Source organism: Magallana gigas, chromosome 10 (genome assembly GCF_963853765.1).
Source record: "Magallana gigas chromosome 10, xbMagGiga1.1, whole genome shotgun sequence".
NCBI classification, from domain to species: domain Eukaryota; kingdom Metazoa; phylum Mollusca; class Bivalvia; order Ostreida; family Ostreidae; genus Magallana; species Magallana gigas.
In genome coordinates this window covers 20,990,563-21,004,620 of record NC_088862.1, presented here as the reverse complement: position 1 = coordinate 21,004,620, position 14,058 = coordinate 20,990,563, and the positions used below count along the sequence as shown (strand labels likewise).

General features: G+C 33.7%; 1 protein-coding gene across 1 annotated transcript; it reads right to left on the bottom strand.

Annotated features, from left to right (window-relative positions):
* Positions 1-8,570: 8,570 nt before the first annotated feature.
* Positions 8,571-13,800, bottom strand: LOC117685872 (uncharacterized). The gene is made up of 6 exons (XM_066073823.1): positions 13,683-13,800; positions 11,340-11,442; positions 11,170-11,217; positions 10,888-10,979; positions 9,767-10,058; positions 8,571-8,762 (listed from the first exon to the last, which is right to left on the bottom strand). Exons 1-6 carry the CDS (start codon positions 13,683-13,685, stop codon positions 8,686-8,688), a joined length of 615 nt encoding a protein of 204 aa, XP_065929895.1. The 5' UTR covers positions 13,686-13,800; the 3' UTR covers positions 8,571-8,685.
* Positions 13,801-14,058: the final 258 nt, after the last annotated feature.

Genomic DNA, 14,058 nt, shown 5'->3' with positions numbered 1-14,058 from the left:
CAACTGAACCGTCAACGGCGCTTTGCATTTAGTTACGTAACTCATTCCACATTTGAACCCGAGCAAGAATATTTTGATCAATAAAACTATTTGTTTATTTTCTAAATAGAATTTCGTTTATACACAGAGGACTTAAAAAGATTTAATACGTGTTTTTATAATACATGTTTACTGAAATGCATGAAAACTTTCTGCACTATTTTCTTACGCGTAGACTCAATTCATGTGTTCCACGCGTGCCTTCCGGTTTGAGACTTCAGCTGACAGTAAACCAATAGACGGGGTCACGTGACCCCGTCTAACCAGAGCCATATCAGAGTACATGTATGCCGACCAGAAGTTAAATGATTTATATTACATCTCTTGAATTTCATGGTACGCGAACATATAATAAAGAACGTTGTACTTCAGATTACGAACTAAATACGGATTATTGATTCAAGGTAAAATCAAAATTGACAAGGTCTTATTTGTTCCAAATCAATGGAGGGAGACTTTGAAAATAGAGTTATATTTGAAATTGTTCTCTTTTTCAGAAAAATTGAAACTTGATTACAGATGACTTATTTCAGAAATAAACAACGTTATTTAGTGAACATGGCGTTATGAAGAGCAATTGCTCTGTTGGCATATTCCATGATGCATGATGCGCTAGCGCATCATGGAAAGTATGCCAACAGAGCAGTTGCTATTCATAACGCCATGTTCACTAAATAATCGTTGTTTATTACTTACATTTGTATTTTACCACTCGCAAATACCCTGCATTAGCCTAACGTTAGACCTTGACAGTTGTAAGCTATTGCATCAAAAATAAACATTCAGACTGTAATGTATCTTTTTATTCACATAAATTTGTTAACAGAATCAATGATATTTTATACATTGTATCAGTAATTCCTTTAAAATGTTATTATAAGACATGTTTTCATTAAATACATAAATTTTATGGAGTTGGAGAAAAACACATGATGTATCGTATAGTGGTTTAAATCTATAACGGCATGGAAAAGTATACGACGTCACATCTTTATGACGTCATAGTAAGCAGACAGAGCAATTTCGGTTATAGATAAAAAATTGCAGTTCCTCCGTATGGATTTACAGTGAGAAAGAACAATGGATATGCAAATATTTTTGAAATGATCGTACTTAAACGACAGAGCACTACTCTTATTGTTGTAACGAAATTATGTTCGCCTATACGAGCGAGCGAGCGAGCGAGCGAGAGAGAGAAAGAGAGAGAGAGAGAGAGAGAGAGGGAGAGAGAGAGCGGAAACACATGAAAATAGAGTAATTATTATATAATTGTCTCTATTTTAGAAAAAAATTGGAACTTTATAAACGTATTTTAAAATGCGCAGAAACGACAATTATTGTCAATAACGAAATGATTTCCGCCTATACGACAACTTTTGATCTTTATCAGGACAGTCTTGATGGCATTATTGTAAAAGACATGTACATTAAATAGATTTCGATTCAAAAAGTACTTGCATTCTTCTATCAGCTGTCCGTTGCATTATTGATTGCTAATTCCCACGATCATTTAAAAAAAGTTCCAAGTTAAAAATGCTAGCATCGTGTTCGAAATTAGTCATTTGTCACTTTGTAAATTAAATTAAAAAGCTGCGAGTTTTTGACACTACTAGCATTCTGAAGGATTTTTTCTCTAAAAATATGTTTTATTTCGGTTTCATATAATGTTATTTTGTTTTTAAATTTGAATTTAACTTAATAAGAACATAGTGTTTTCTTTATCAACAAATATAATTGGTGATATACGATAGTTATAAAAACAATTTTATTTCACTGATATATGAAACAGTTTTTACATCATTGTAAAAACTCAATAAAATTATTTGCTTTGGTAAAGAAAATGGGCGTTTTGTTATAAAACACGAGTAGTGATACAGGATATATCTTAAATGCGCGATTTCATTGATATGGAAGAATTTTCAGACTGCTATGCAGCTAACTGCCAATTAAAGGCATGGTATTATATAAATATTGCCTGTTTGGGAGGGTAACAGTTAAAATTGACACCCCGAGAAAACCATTGTCAACCGACGCGAAGCGGAGGTTGACAATGGTTTTCGAGGGGTGTCAATTTCAACTGTTATGCTACCAAACAGGCACTATTTATTTTGTTATACTGAATGTCTTAATTTTAAAGAAAACTTAACTCCTTTTACATAGGAATAACGTGAATTCTACAGCGAACCGTACGCGCATAATTTTCGCGCGTGTAACAATTTTTAATGTTACCCGTTGCTAAGTGCGTTGCTAACCCTGAGGGTAATAGAACGGATTATGAACTGCGTCTTAACCAATCAGATTTCAGTATTTAACATGAAAGTTTAACAAAATATAATGTTTCTCTTAAAAACTGAATAAATATAAATGTTTCTATGTACTATAAACCATCAGATTTATCTTAATATTTTACATATGATGTTTTCAGCAATAGCCTTAATAATGTAGTAAAAAAAAATAATAATCTTTTAGATTTAACATCTAAATCATTCTTATATAAATTTACCAAATTCTTGTTCAAAATTGGGTTTACTTAGTCTGAAATTTATTCCTCTAAAAATTATTATACTCAGAAATCTGAAAATAGGAAGTGTGAATCTTAAAAAATCTTAAAATATTTGCAAAAAGTAACATTTCAGACAACAACCTTTCTCTCATGCTGGGCTAAACCACTGCGTTCTGTAAAAAAATGCAAGAGTGTTGTTACAGTTACTTATTCTTTAAAAAATGGATCCGATGAAATAAATGAGGATTTCTAACGAGTATTCTTTTATAACTGTTGATGTCTTTGTGAAAGACTGACATGTTTAGAAACGCAAAAAGTATAATTATCGCAACTGCTTTCAAGTGGAAACATCCAATCGTGTTGAGGAATGCTGCTGTATACACGTTTTATGATTCACTGGCTATTACTGGCTACTCGCAACACGCTGAATATGCACTTCTCGATTTATTTTCAATTTAAATACATGAACATTTTGTGGAGTAAAAACCATAATGCGTGAATGGAGATGTCCTGGATATTTTCCCTGTCGTCGATTTGAATTGCTCTTCTTTCACAGGTATGTGTATTTTTATTCAAATGTACTGCATAAATATCTTGGGACAGACTATAGTAATATCAAATCTGCATGGCCACATTTGGGGTGGATATGGGCTTGTTGGTACATGTAATAAAAATGCACAATAATTTTCAAACTTTTAAAATTTTGAAGTATACATTACTTACTCGATCTACTCGTATTCTGTTTGATAATTATCTAAATCCAGCAAAGTTTAAAAAAACATTGCGAGGTAAAATTTTAGAAATGGTTTCTACCATCAAGGAGAATTATTATTAGCCTAAGGGTGGCATGTGACAAATAGTAAATATATGTACTATGTTTATCACAGAAATATACCTTTTTTTCCAGTATTTCCACTTACTTTTATCTTGCCACGGGTGCTTGTTCGGATTTTTAAGTATAATGAACTGTGAGTAATAATCAAAAGTTATAAAACATGACGTCAAACAATCTAAATTTTCTTCTGTTTTCCTTTTTTTGTTTTTGTCATTTCATCCAGGCCGGCCTGTATTCCTGCTTTCAGCATGTTTGTCCTTCTCTTGAAGTCCTTTTGAGTAAATTGGATTATTTTAGTTTATTAGAACGTTGTACTACATAAACTGTTGGGGACTGTTTAATTATTCATTAATGTATTTAAAACTCATGTGTTTCACCAGTTATTGTATATTTCATTCAGATTCTTTGTCAATAGGGTTTTTTGATTGCCATGTTGTTTTGTTTCTTCAACGCGGAGGTAAGTTTTCATTATATTATAAAAACTGTTGACAACGATTCAATGTGTGGATAAATCAAAACTTTTTCTTTTCATTATTTATGTACTTTCACTTTTCAGGTACAAGCAGAATTAAAACAACTATGGCATCGACATACCACAGACTAGACCAACACGAACATTCATGTCGCGCACACGCAATTCCGTGAAAATCCAATTGAAACTCGTTGCCTCAAAGTGACGTCATCAGTTGTACAAAATACAAATTCATTCTGAGTCATTAGCTATTTTAAAAAAGAAACCGGACTGTGACAACGATAACAAAATGCGGGCCACCGATACATTATCTATTAAGGAGTACTCTCCCTGCATAAACAATAGCGAATCACTTTCTGAAAAATGTGACGAGAAACTCTGACAACCTGATATGCATTTTTTTTTACTGACATCCAAACTAGGTACTAGCTACTGTACATATGGAGAATCAATTGGATTTTTAATATTATTAAATGTAGAAGATTTTGGAACAACTTGAATGAAAAAATAAATGAAGACGGATCTGGTACATACCGATGTTTCTAAGGTTCTTCAACCAGATATTTTACTTGAATTTATTTTTCATTGATGCCCAGAAAGAGTGGATTTGATGGGCAGCTTGATCAATATAAAAACGTTGTTTTTGTCAGGAAATGGTAAAAATTACATGAGAAAGCTAGACTTTAAATTGTTTGTGTTTTACATGTGTCTACAGGAAAATCTACGCGAACTTGTCTGTTAACTTTTAACTTTATTTATTAACATTTAACTTGTTAAATGATGTGCAATTTTTTCCTATTACGACAGAGAATCTAGTGGATGGTGATGACATTATAGGAGAACATGCATGTTAATGAGAATTCATACCATTTACCATGTGCGTTTAATGTTTGTTGTTCAACATCATGTAATCTATTTAGTTTTTCATCAACAATAGAATTTACTTGTTTTTTGTTTATCATGTTTATAATTAATTTATTTATTAAAACTGTAACATCAAAATTGCAATATACATTTGCAGCATAAAAATGAATGAAACTGCGCCACCCACTCAGCTGAACGTACTCTGACCAGCAGTCTTAACGACTTCGTCTTGACATTCAATCACCATATACTTACGTGTAAAACTGAGGAGTGTTCAACTTAGCGGTTGCTTGCAAGCATCCGCTATACCCGCAGCACAAAGTTTGGCGAGCGCTCGTAAGCACCCGCTCTCCTAGCAGAGCTGAACACGCCTCTGAATTCAGCAAAAATTAAATTTTTTATCAACTCTTCACTCTGAATATTTCTGCTTTGTTTGATTTTAAAATGATGGACTAAAACACAAAGTGGAATCGAAATTGGTCATTTAATAACAAAATGACGATAAACTTTATCGTATATATATACAAATTATATACAACATGTAAAATATTTAAAAAAAACAATGCTTAATACTTGAACATAGTTAAAAATGTGAAAACGACTTTAAATATATAGGAAATAGGCGACCATTAAATCTAAAATTAATCTAACGAATCAATATACAGGCACGTAGCATCAGGGGGGGCCAGGGGGGGCCTGGCCCCCCCACTTTTTCCCGCAGCAACAAAATTTTAAAATTTACAGATAAAAAAATGAATTAGAATGGAGTTGGTCCCCCCACTTTTTTGGAAGTTTGTAAAAAATTGATATGAGAATAAGGAAATGAGTAGTCAATTTGAAGTTACTTCCCCCCCCCCCCCCCCCCCCCCCCACGGATTAGGAATTTCATGATTTGGAGGAAAAAAAATTATGTTAGGGAAGAATTTTTTTTGGAAGTATAGTTGAGTCCACCCCCCCCCCCCCCCCCCCCCCCCCACGGATTAGGATTTTGAAGATTTCTGGAAACTTTAAATTTTCCCTTTTTTTTTTCTTTTTTAATTTTTGGGCTTGTCAAGATGGGTCTGGCCCCCCCACTTTCAAAAACGATGCTACGTGCCTGATATAATATCTATGTACAGTCCTTGGAGTGTGTAAAAATCGTTATTTAATACACTGCCCCTTTAAATATTCAAAAATGTGTTTACATAAGCTACTTAGTAACCCTTCCACAAATCGATCAATACTTCTTACTTCAGTTGAACACCAAAGAAATGAAACAAGTACACAATATGAATAACAGTTCCAAGACCATATATGATATAGGTAATAATTATAACGAACCTGAATCGACGAATGGAGATAAAAACACCCAAATATACACTGTTGTGGTGAAGTATAAATAAATACCTCCACCCCAAACATTGTACGATTGGGTGGGCCATCCAGACTTCTCCCCTCCCTATTGCTGGCACACCCTGGGGTGTGATAGCGCAGCCGCTGGGGGAGGGGGTCCATCCGTCAGGCCCGAGAATAGCCGCGGACATGCCAGGTCAGTGTGAAGGGATGGATATTGTTGACTGTGACGTCACCAACACCATGATCCTCCACAGCCATTGGGTTCCTTCAGGAAAAAAGGTTAACCCCGCCATGGCAGTGGTTTCTGTTGGCTCTGAACGAAGTAAGCGGCTGAGAAGCACCCCCAAATCCCGTCCGTTCCCTCCATGATAGGCGGTGTAGACAAGGCTGAGTTCTGTGGCGATCTGCCGGATATCGGCAAAGTACGGGGTTTAAATAGCTGTATAGGGTATTGCACAACTAGAAGAAATATATGTAGTCAGGTTTTTTTTTTAAAATAGATATTACGTCTTGGAAAGTAAACAAAAAAAAAATAGTCTACACTGCAGTTCCTAACCGTTTTGGAGAGTCGAGATCACAAAATGGTGATTTTAACTAATTATGAAACAATGGGTGCAGCTAACGACCCACAAGTCCAGAATACCACAGGGGCATTTTAAAGCTATACACGCTATAATTTGCGTCAATTTTGAATAAAGGGGAAAATGTATGTGTTTGATTACTAATAAAAGTTACCTTTATTCTGTTAATTATGATGCTCAATTCGATCACGTAACAAATATATCAAATATTAAACAATAAAAAATATTTATTTTCCTGCCAGGAAAGTAATGCCTCCTCGTGAATATCAATCTATCACGTGATATCGACAGCTAAATTTAGCCTATCATACCAAAACTGGTGAAGGGTCAACATCTTCATAATTGTGATAGTTTCACAAAGGAAAGGATATTTTCAGTAAAGCATAAATTTGTCCGATATACGAGTACAAACAAAAGAAAAAAATACAAGCCTGTGAGTAGATATGAATACTTCCTTTAAAGAAATGACGTAGACCTGTGTGTTTCCCCTATGTGCTATTTATAGATCCTATAAGTGTTAATGCAGAAGTAAGGGTATCGTGAATGGCAAGCGTATTTTACTCATTATACATGTATGTATTTCAAATCAACAACTGTTAAGCATATTAAAAATCAAGTTGGATATTTAATTAGGCAAACAATAACGACCACCTAGTTCTCCGCGGACATGCGCAATGAGGTCGGTTTGCTCTTCCTTCATCAATATTCATGAAAAGGTATATTTTCCTGGCAGGAAAATAAACAATTAAAAATCTATATCTTTGTAACGAGATGGAATTCACCCTTGTAATTTACAGATTAAGGATAACTTTTATAAGTAGACAAACACATGCGTTTTCACTGTCATTCAAAATTGACGCAAATTATAGCGTGTATAGCTTTAATAAATAGTGGTAAAGTTTTAAAAGTTGACCCCCCCCCCCCATTTTGATTTTTTTTCCTGTTATTTACAAGTCAAATACTTGCTAGAAATCCAACAAGTTTAAAGGGGTATGGTCACTGGTTTGGTAAATATAAATTCTGTTTTTAATTTAATGTTCATCAAGACATTTCTAATAGTCAAACAAAATAATATTGTCAGTCATCAAATTATAAAATAATGAGATACAGAGCTCACAATTCTCTGGAAGGTAAACAAAACTCTGACAGGTCATGTTTTTTTGTAAACATTTGAATTTCAAAGTTTAGACCAACAATAAATATGACAAATGCTAGAAACTGCAGCTTATTTATGTTCAAAACGAATTATCAGATAGAAAAATCAGCTTAAAAAGAACTTTTTTCCGGTATATTGATCGAAACATAGATGTAAACAAAAACCAAGGCATGGGCCTTGTTTAACTAGCAAAGAATTGTACGCTCTGCATCTTACTATCCGGGTATAACTCTACAACCGATTCTCAAATTTCGGTTGTTCATTACTTAAACATGGTCGATACAACGACCATGTCAGCAAATACAGACCTTCCACTGGGTTGCATGCTGACTCACGTTTTTCATACTAATTGTTAGACCATAATTAATCACCTAATTGTGTACAGGCTTTTCTGTTTTTCCTGATTACAACAAAGAGCACACAGCAGATGTGACCGGTTACCAGAGGATGCTCTCTCCTTCATGGCACCTAACCCTACCTTTTTTTTTTTTTTTTTTAGAATTAAATAGGTCAGTGTTCACTCTGCTCCTATTTTGTAACTTTCCTTTGGACTTTAGAATTTGAACACTGTTCGTTATCACCACATGTCATTGTAACAATGAAAATAGAGAAATAAAATTTGACCAAAATCATGACCATGCATGCCCCTTTAAGTAATTTAGAAGTCTGGGCTACTATGCAGAGCTTTTCCCAAAGAAAGGTGTGGAGGACCCTTAACTGTTCAAGAACCTTCAAATACATGTACTTCAAAATGTTTACAGTTGAATTGTTAAGTCCCATTAAATAATATCAGGTATATTTTATTCGAATTACCAAAGTACACAACCTAAATAAGTTGAATAAGACTTTAATTTCAATCTCAGGTTGATAACAATATTTTGTACATGAATAAAATATCTTTCATTTTTGATACCCCTTCTCCATTCTATCCACATTTGAAGTAACATGTATTCTATAGATGTAATGGTTGTTATCAACTGAACAGACAAAAGAAAAGAAAGTCAATAACTAGGTTGAAATACATGTAAAACAATAACAATCAAAGGAATATTCATACAAAGAAATTAATTTAAAACACTGATATAAACCTCTTGGATGTTCTGCGTTTTAAATTTTTGTACAATTTCTTGCCTATCTAAAAGTACCCAAATGAAAAAAGAAAAATTTTACATTAAAAAAGTTAAAAGTTTTCTCATTTGCTTCGAATATTCTGTGTTTTCCAATTGTATCCAATTTTAGAACAAACATTAAATTTAATGGTACATGTATTGCCAATATTTCTTTCTTGAACAAGAAGATTGTAAATTATATTTTCTAGAGTCGATCATTACATTGCTATACAAAGCTACACACATCTGCATAAAAGAAAAGCTTTTGTTGTCTGGAGTAAGAAATACAAAATTAAAGTAGTCCGAGTATCGCACTACTTCAAAATACAGATTTTACAATATTGGTTCGACTTTTACAAAGCGTTTTTGATACCCGGTATTGATTTTGCTCTACATTGCTGTTGTAAACAATGGCAATAATAAGCAATTAGAACGGTGATATATGTATTCTATGAGAGATAGAAATGATTAATGTTGAGAAACTCGATTATGTTAAAGTAAAATGAAAAACGAAGTTTCTGATTGACCAGGATCTCAGGTATGCTTATATCTTCTTTGTTTCTTTTGTATATGTATTGCTAGAATGTATATTTATCATTTTAAGCTAAGCTTTTAATGATTGAGCCCATTTAGTGCCGAGTTTAGGACTACCTTAATGAGCATTTTGGCCCATACATACAAGTCCATTAATTGTTCCATAAGCTATCATTTCACAGCAACACAACAACTAAACACTTATAGTACATGTATATCAATTACAATATTAATTAACACTGCTCTAGTTTAAACAACCATGTATGGTCTAGTGATTGTTTGTACAACCATTCAATTTCAACATTCATTTTTCACTGTCAAATGTTCAATATAGTTACCTTTTCCCTTTGCCATGGCATAGATCTTTAAAGCAGATTTTTTCTGGATTTTCATACTTTCTATCTGCTCTAGGCTACAGTCGGTACTGATGGGTTCCAACCCATTTCTACCCATAATGTGGGGGATAAAATCTATGTTTCCTCTGAAATGGTGTTTAAGGGAGTCCATCCAATTTTTGGTGGTTTGATTGTAATTTGCTTTCATTTTCAAACAGCCAGTTAAGCCACTGTCACTTGGAAAAGCTCTTTTGAGTGCTTTTTTCTTTTTGTCCATTACATGGACGATCAGTTCCTGAAATGTTGAACTATATGTAGTTAGCTTAATCTCAAAACACAAGCAATACTCATTGTCTAAATAAAAAATTTTTTTTATAATATATATCATAAACCCATATAATAGTGGATTATTTTCATTAATAAATCCAAATTAATATGAAGATCTAATTAAAAGATAAACATCATCTTTAGGCCAACACCATCATAATTTATTGTTTGTCGGTCCCCGCACAATTAAAACTATACAAATAATATAATTATTAATTTCATGCATCCATGAACATTTTGTGCTGTTTCCTGTTCTATCTCCACTCTATTTTTCGCATTTTAAATAGTTTTAATTTATAAATCAGAAACAAGTAGAAAAAATATAGATATATATGTACCGCCTAAAAATTTAGGCTACAAAAAATGGTAATTTTTTCATTTAAAGAGGCATGGTCACGATTTTGGAAAAAGATTTTTTACTGGTTTATTGAATCTATGTAAACAAAAAACAGGGCACGAGCCTTAAGTTGTTTACATGACAAAGAATTGTGAGCCCTGTATCTTGCTTATAACTCTATGAATGACTCTCAAATTTTGTTTGAATATTAGAACTGCATTTCTAAAACATTGTAAATAATAAAAACATAAAAATAGAATTTGAACAAAATCGTGACCATGCCCCTTTAATTGCTCGCTCGCACCTTTTTTTACTGGATTTCTGACGAACAAGAAATTACATTGGTGTGGCCTTATCTAAAACTAAAATGAATTACCAAAAAACCAAAAACAACATACAGTCATAAGTGTTGCTTAATTATGCATACGTAGTGCCAAAACTGAAAATCATATTTGTTTACTTTTGATTCACTTGTTCTTTTCTTCGACACTGGTTTGTGTCCAATGTTGCTGGGATATTTTTCTTTAAGTTTAGCCAAACTCTCCATTGCGCCTTAAAAACAAATTAAATAATATAATTTCATTAATTAATATAATCAATTTTGACAATTCAGTCATGAATATGTCCATAATGGTTTCAATTAATGTATGAAAATCCATCCATTCTATGGTATATTTTTTTTAACTCTTATATGTAATGCTGTATTATAAGATATTCGTTTATCAATTTTGCAATTCAATACCTTGAGATAAAGTTCCCTGAACAAACGAAGGAGGGAGGACTTCAACACCTGCAATTTCAATTTAAACCTTCATTCTGTGTTTTATGTACAGTGCTACATGTATCATTGTCAAGGATTGATATAAAGCACATTGCTTGTTTTTCAGTGAAATCACAATTCTCAGTACAAACCAGGATCTGTTTCTTTGGAGGCTGAGGGTACCTTGGTACCACAATTCCCACAAAATTTTGCCTTCCCATCAGCAAGCTGCATACCACATTCCATACAAAACATCTGTGAGATATCAAATGAACAATACTTAGAACTTATACAGTGTAGTACAAGCAAAGAAATTGAAACAATGAAAAATTACTTTTCTGTAAATAGCAGCATAAAAGCCATTTCATTGTCGAATAGATCATTTAAAATAATATTGAATCTTTCTTTGAGTATTATGAGGGGATAATATTAGTCAGGGGCATGTTCAAATCCAATAAGCTGGAATGGCTTATGAGACTTTATCATGTCTCGAACAAAATGATCACCTCATAATATTCAAAGAAAGATTCCTTATTACGTATATATTATTTTCAGTAATTATGTGTGATTATTAGATATCTATTCATGCAAACCCCTCTTGTGCCCCAACAATACATTAATATGTAAATTTATTTCCTTTAAAATATATAAACTCATGTATGGACATGTTTAAATGCATTTCATCAGAAAACTAATATTCAACAAGATTATCTATATAAAATTGCAAACACATAAAAAGAATTAATGTGAAAATGCGGGACTTGTTTGGGTGGGAGCTCTCCAATTGCTGCCCCCCCCCCCCTCCCCCCATCTCCACAGATAAGCTAGCATGAAACTAGAAAAATCATTACCGCCCACTCTCATTTCACTTACAAATAACACAAAGCAAAGAAATTCAATTAGTATAAGGAGTGGGGGTTACAACAGACCTGCCCCTCCATCTTTATAGCTGCCAACATGGAATTCCCTACCTATTTAATAACTAATACCTAATTGTTTATAACAAAGCGAGCTCTACTGGAAAACAACAAATTCAGACCAGCTGCACATTCACTCAACAGGTTTTTTTGGGGGGGGGGGGGGGGGGGGGGGGTCAGCTACTAGGACCAGTAATGCCTTATTTGTATCGGAGCAGCAGTTCCCTTAGTCCGAAATATCTGACGTTTTTTTGGCTTTTTTAACGATTTTGATATTTACTTGCCAGGAAAACGTAAGAACCGGCGCCATTACGAAAACTGGAAATTTCGATAAAAAAATGACTTTACTACTACTCACTCATATTGCTCAAAATTAAATATGACTCCGTATTTTGATAATAGAAGCACACAATTACAGTCAACCGTATTTTCGCTGTCTTTTGAGATAACGAGTCACGTGACTCAAATCTCGCCGGACAGTTCGATAAAAATGTGTTGAACAGACAGTTAGTAGAGTAAACAAACCCATTAAAGCGATATGAGTGAGTAGTAAAGTCATTTTTTTATTGTTAAGTTGTGAATTAAATATTTGTTACGTTTGCAAGTACCGTATTTAAAATCGGGCCGAGAATGCCGCCTCCAGTTGGAGGCGGCGAAATTTCCAGTTTTTGTAACGGCGCCGGTTCTGATGTTTTCCTGGCAAGTAAATATCAAAATCGTTAAAAAAGCCAGAAAAACGTCAGATATTTCGGACTACAGTTCCCTGTATAAATATGGTTTACCATTTAACGCTCTCACGAGAAAAGCAAAGATAAAAATAAGTAATGAATCTGTACACTTTCAAATACAATTGAGTTATGTCACAATAGTTGTCTTGCACATTGATCCGTCAGATTTTGTAGGTGTCAATTTTGACCCACAATGCAATTCCAAGCATTGCAAATGGCGTTCTCGATCCTCATGTTCACACAATAACTGAATCAAAGTAAAACTTTTGAAAACCAGATAAAATATGTAATTTGAAGAACGTCATGCATTTAAAATGATGTACCATAAATAAAACAGTATACTTAGCATGTATGTTTTATTGATTTATTACAGTGATAAGTAAAGTCACACATCTGTACATATTTCGTCATAAGCTTCCCTTGCCTCAATAGTCCAATCCACACTTTGCAAAAGTTGTTCCCCTTTGCGGGGTCAACCCAAAGGTCAAAAGGGAAAAAACAACTTTTCCCTTCTTTATGCAACCAAATATTTGGGCGTCCTGTGAAGAAATCTCTCGGAATTTAATTTATTCCTTCGATGTGTGGGTTGCCCCATCTTGGGGCAATCAAAATTCACAGAGGAAACCGATTTCTAATGTCCAATGACGAAGTTATAACCCTCTAAACTACAAAGGCTACTGTGAGAAATATATGGGTTTTTCCCCAAAGATGGCGGCCAAGGGACATAACTTTTGTAAAGTGTGGATTGGTCTCAGCACCGTAATTCGTAAAACATATTAATTACTAAAAAACAGTGTTTAAAAACTGCTCCATTCGTTTAGTTTCATTTAGTTTAAAATCACTAACATACCATCTCAGAAGCTTCTCAGACCGTTACCATGTGCCTTCGGTCAATCGGTGCCTATTCTGAATACTCAAGCCTTAATGTAAAGCGAAACTAGGGTCACGTGAATTTCCTCTCAACCAGACGCTTGTTTACAGTCACGCATGAAATAATATACTCCACTCTACTTCATAAAAACGTTTCAAATTTCAAGCGTCCAAATAATAACCTCTGCCCCAAAAAAAGGCAGAGATTATTATTGTGATTCAGAATCAGATAATCGTTTCTTTTCAATCGTCTTAATCTTTCCATCAACAATAATAATGTCTTCTTGGCAGGATTATTATCACAATAAAGAATATTCCCCGGTTATCATTATTATGTATTGTAAACTGAAAATAAT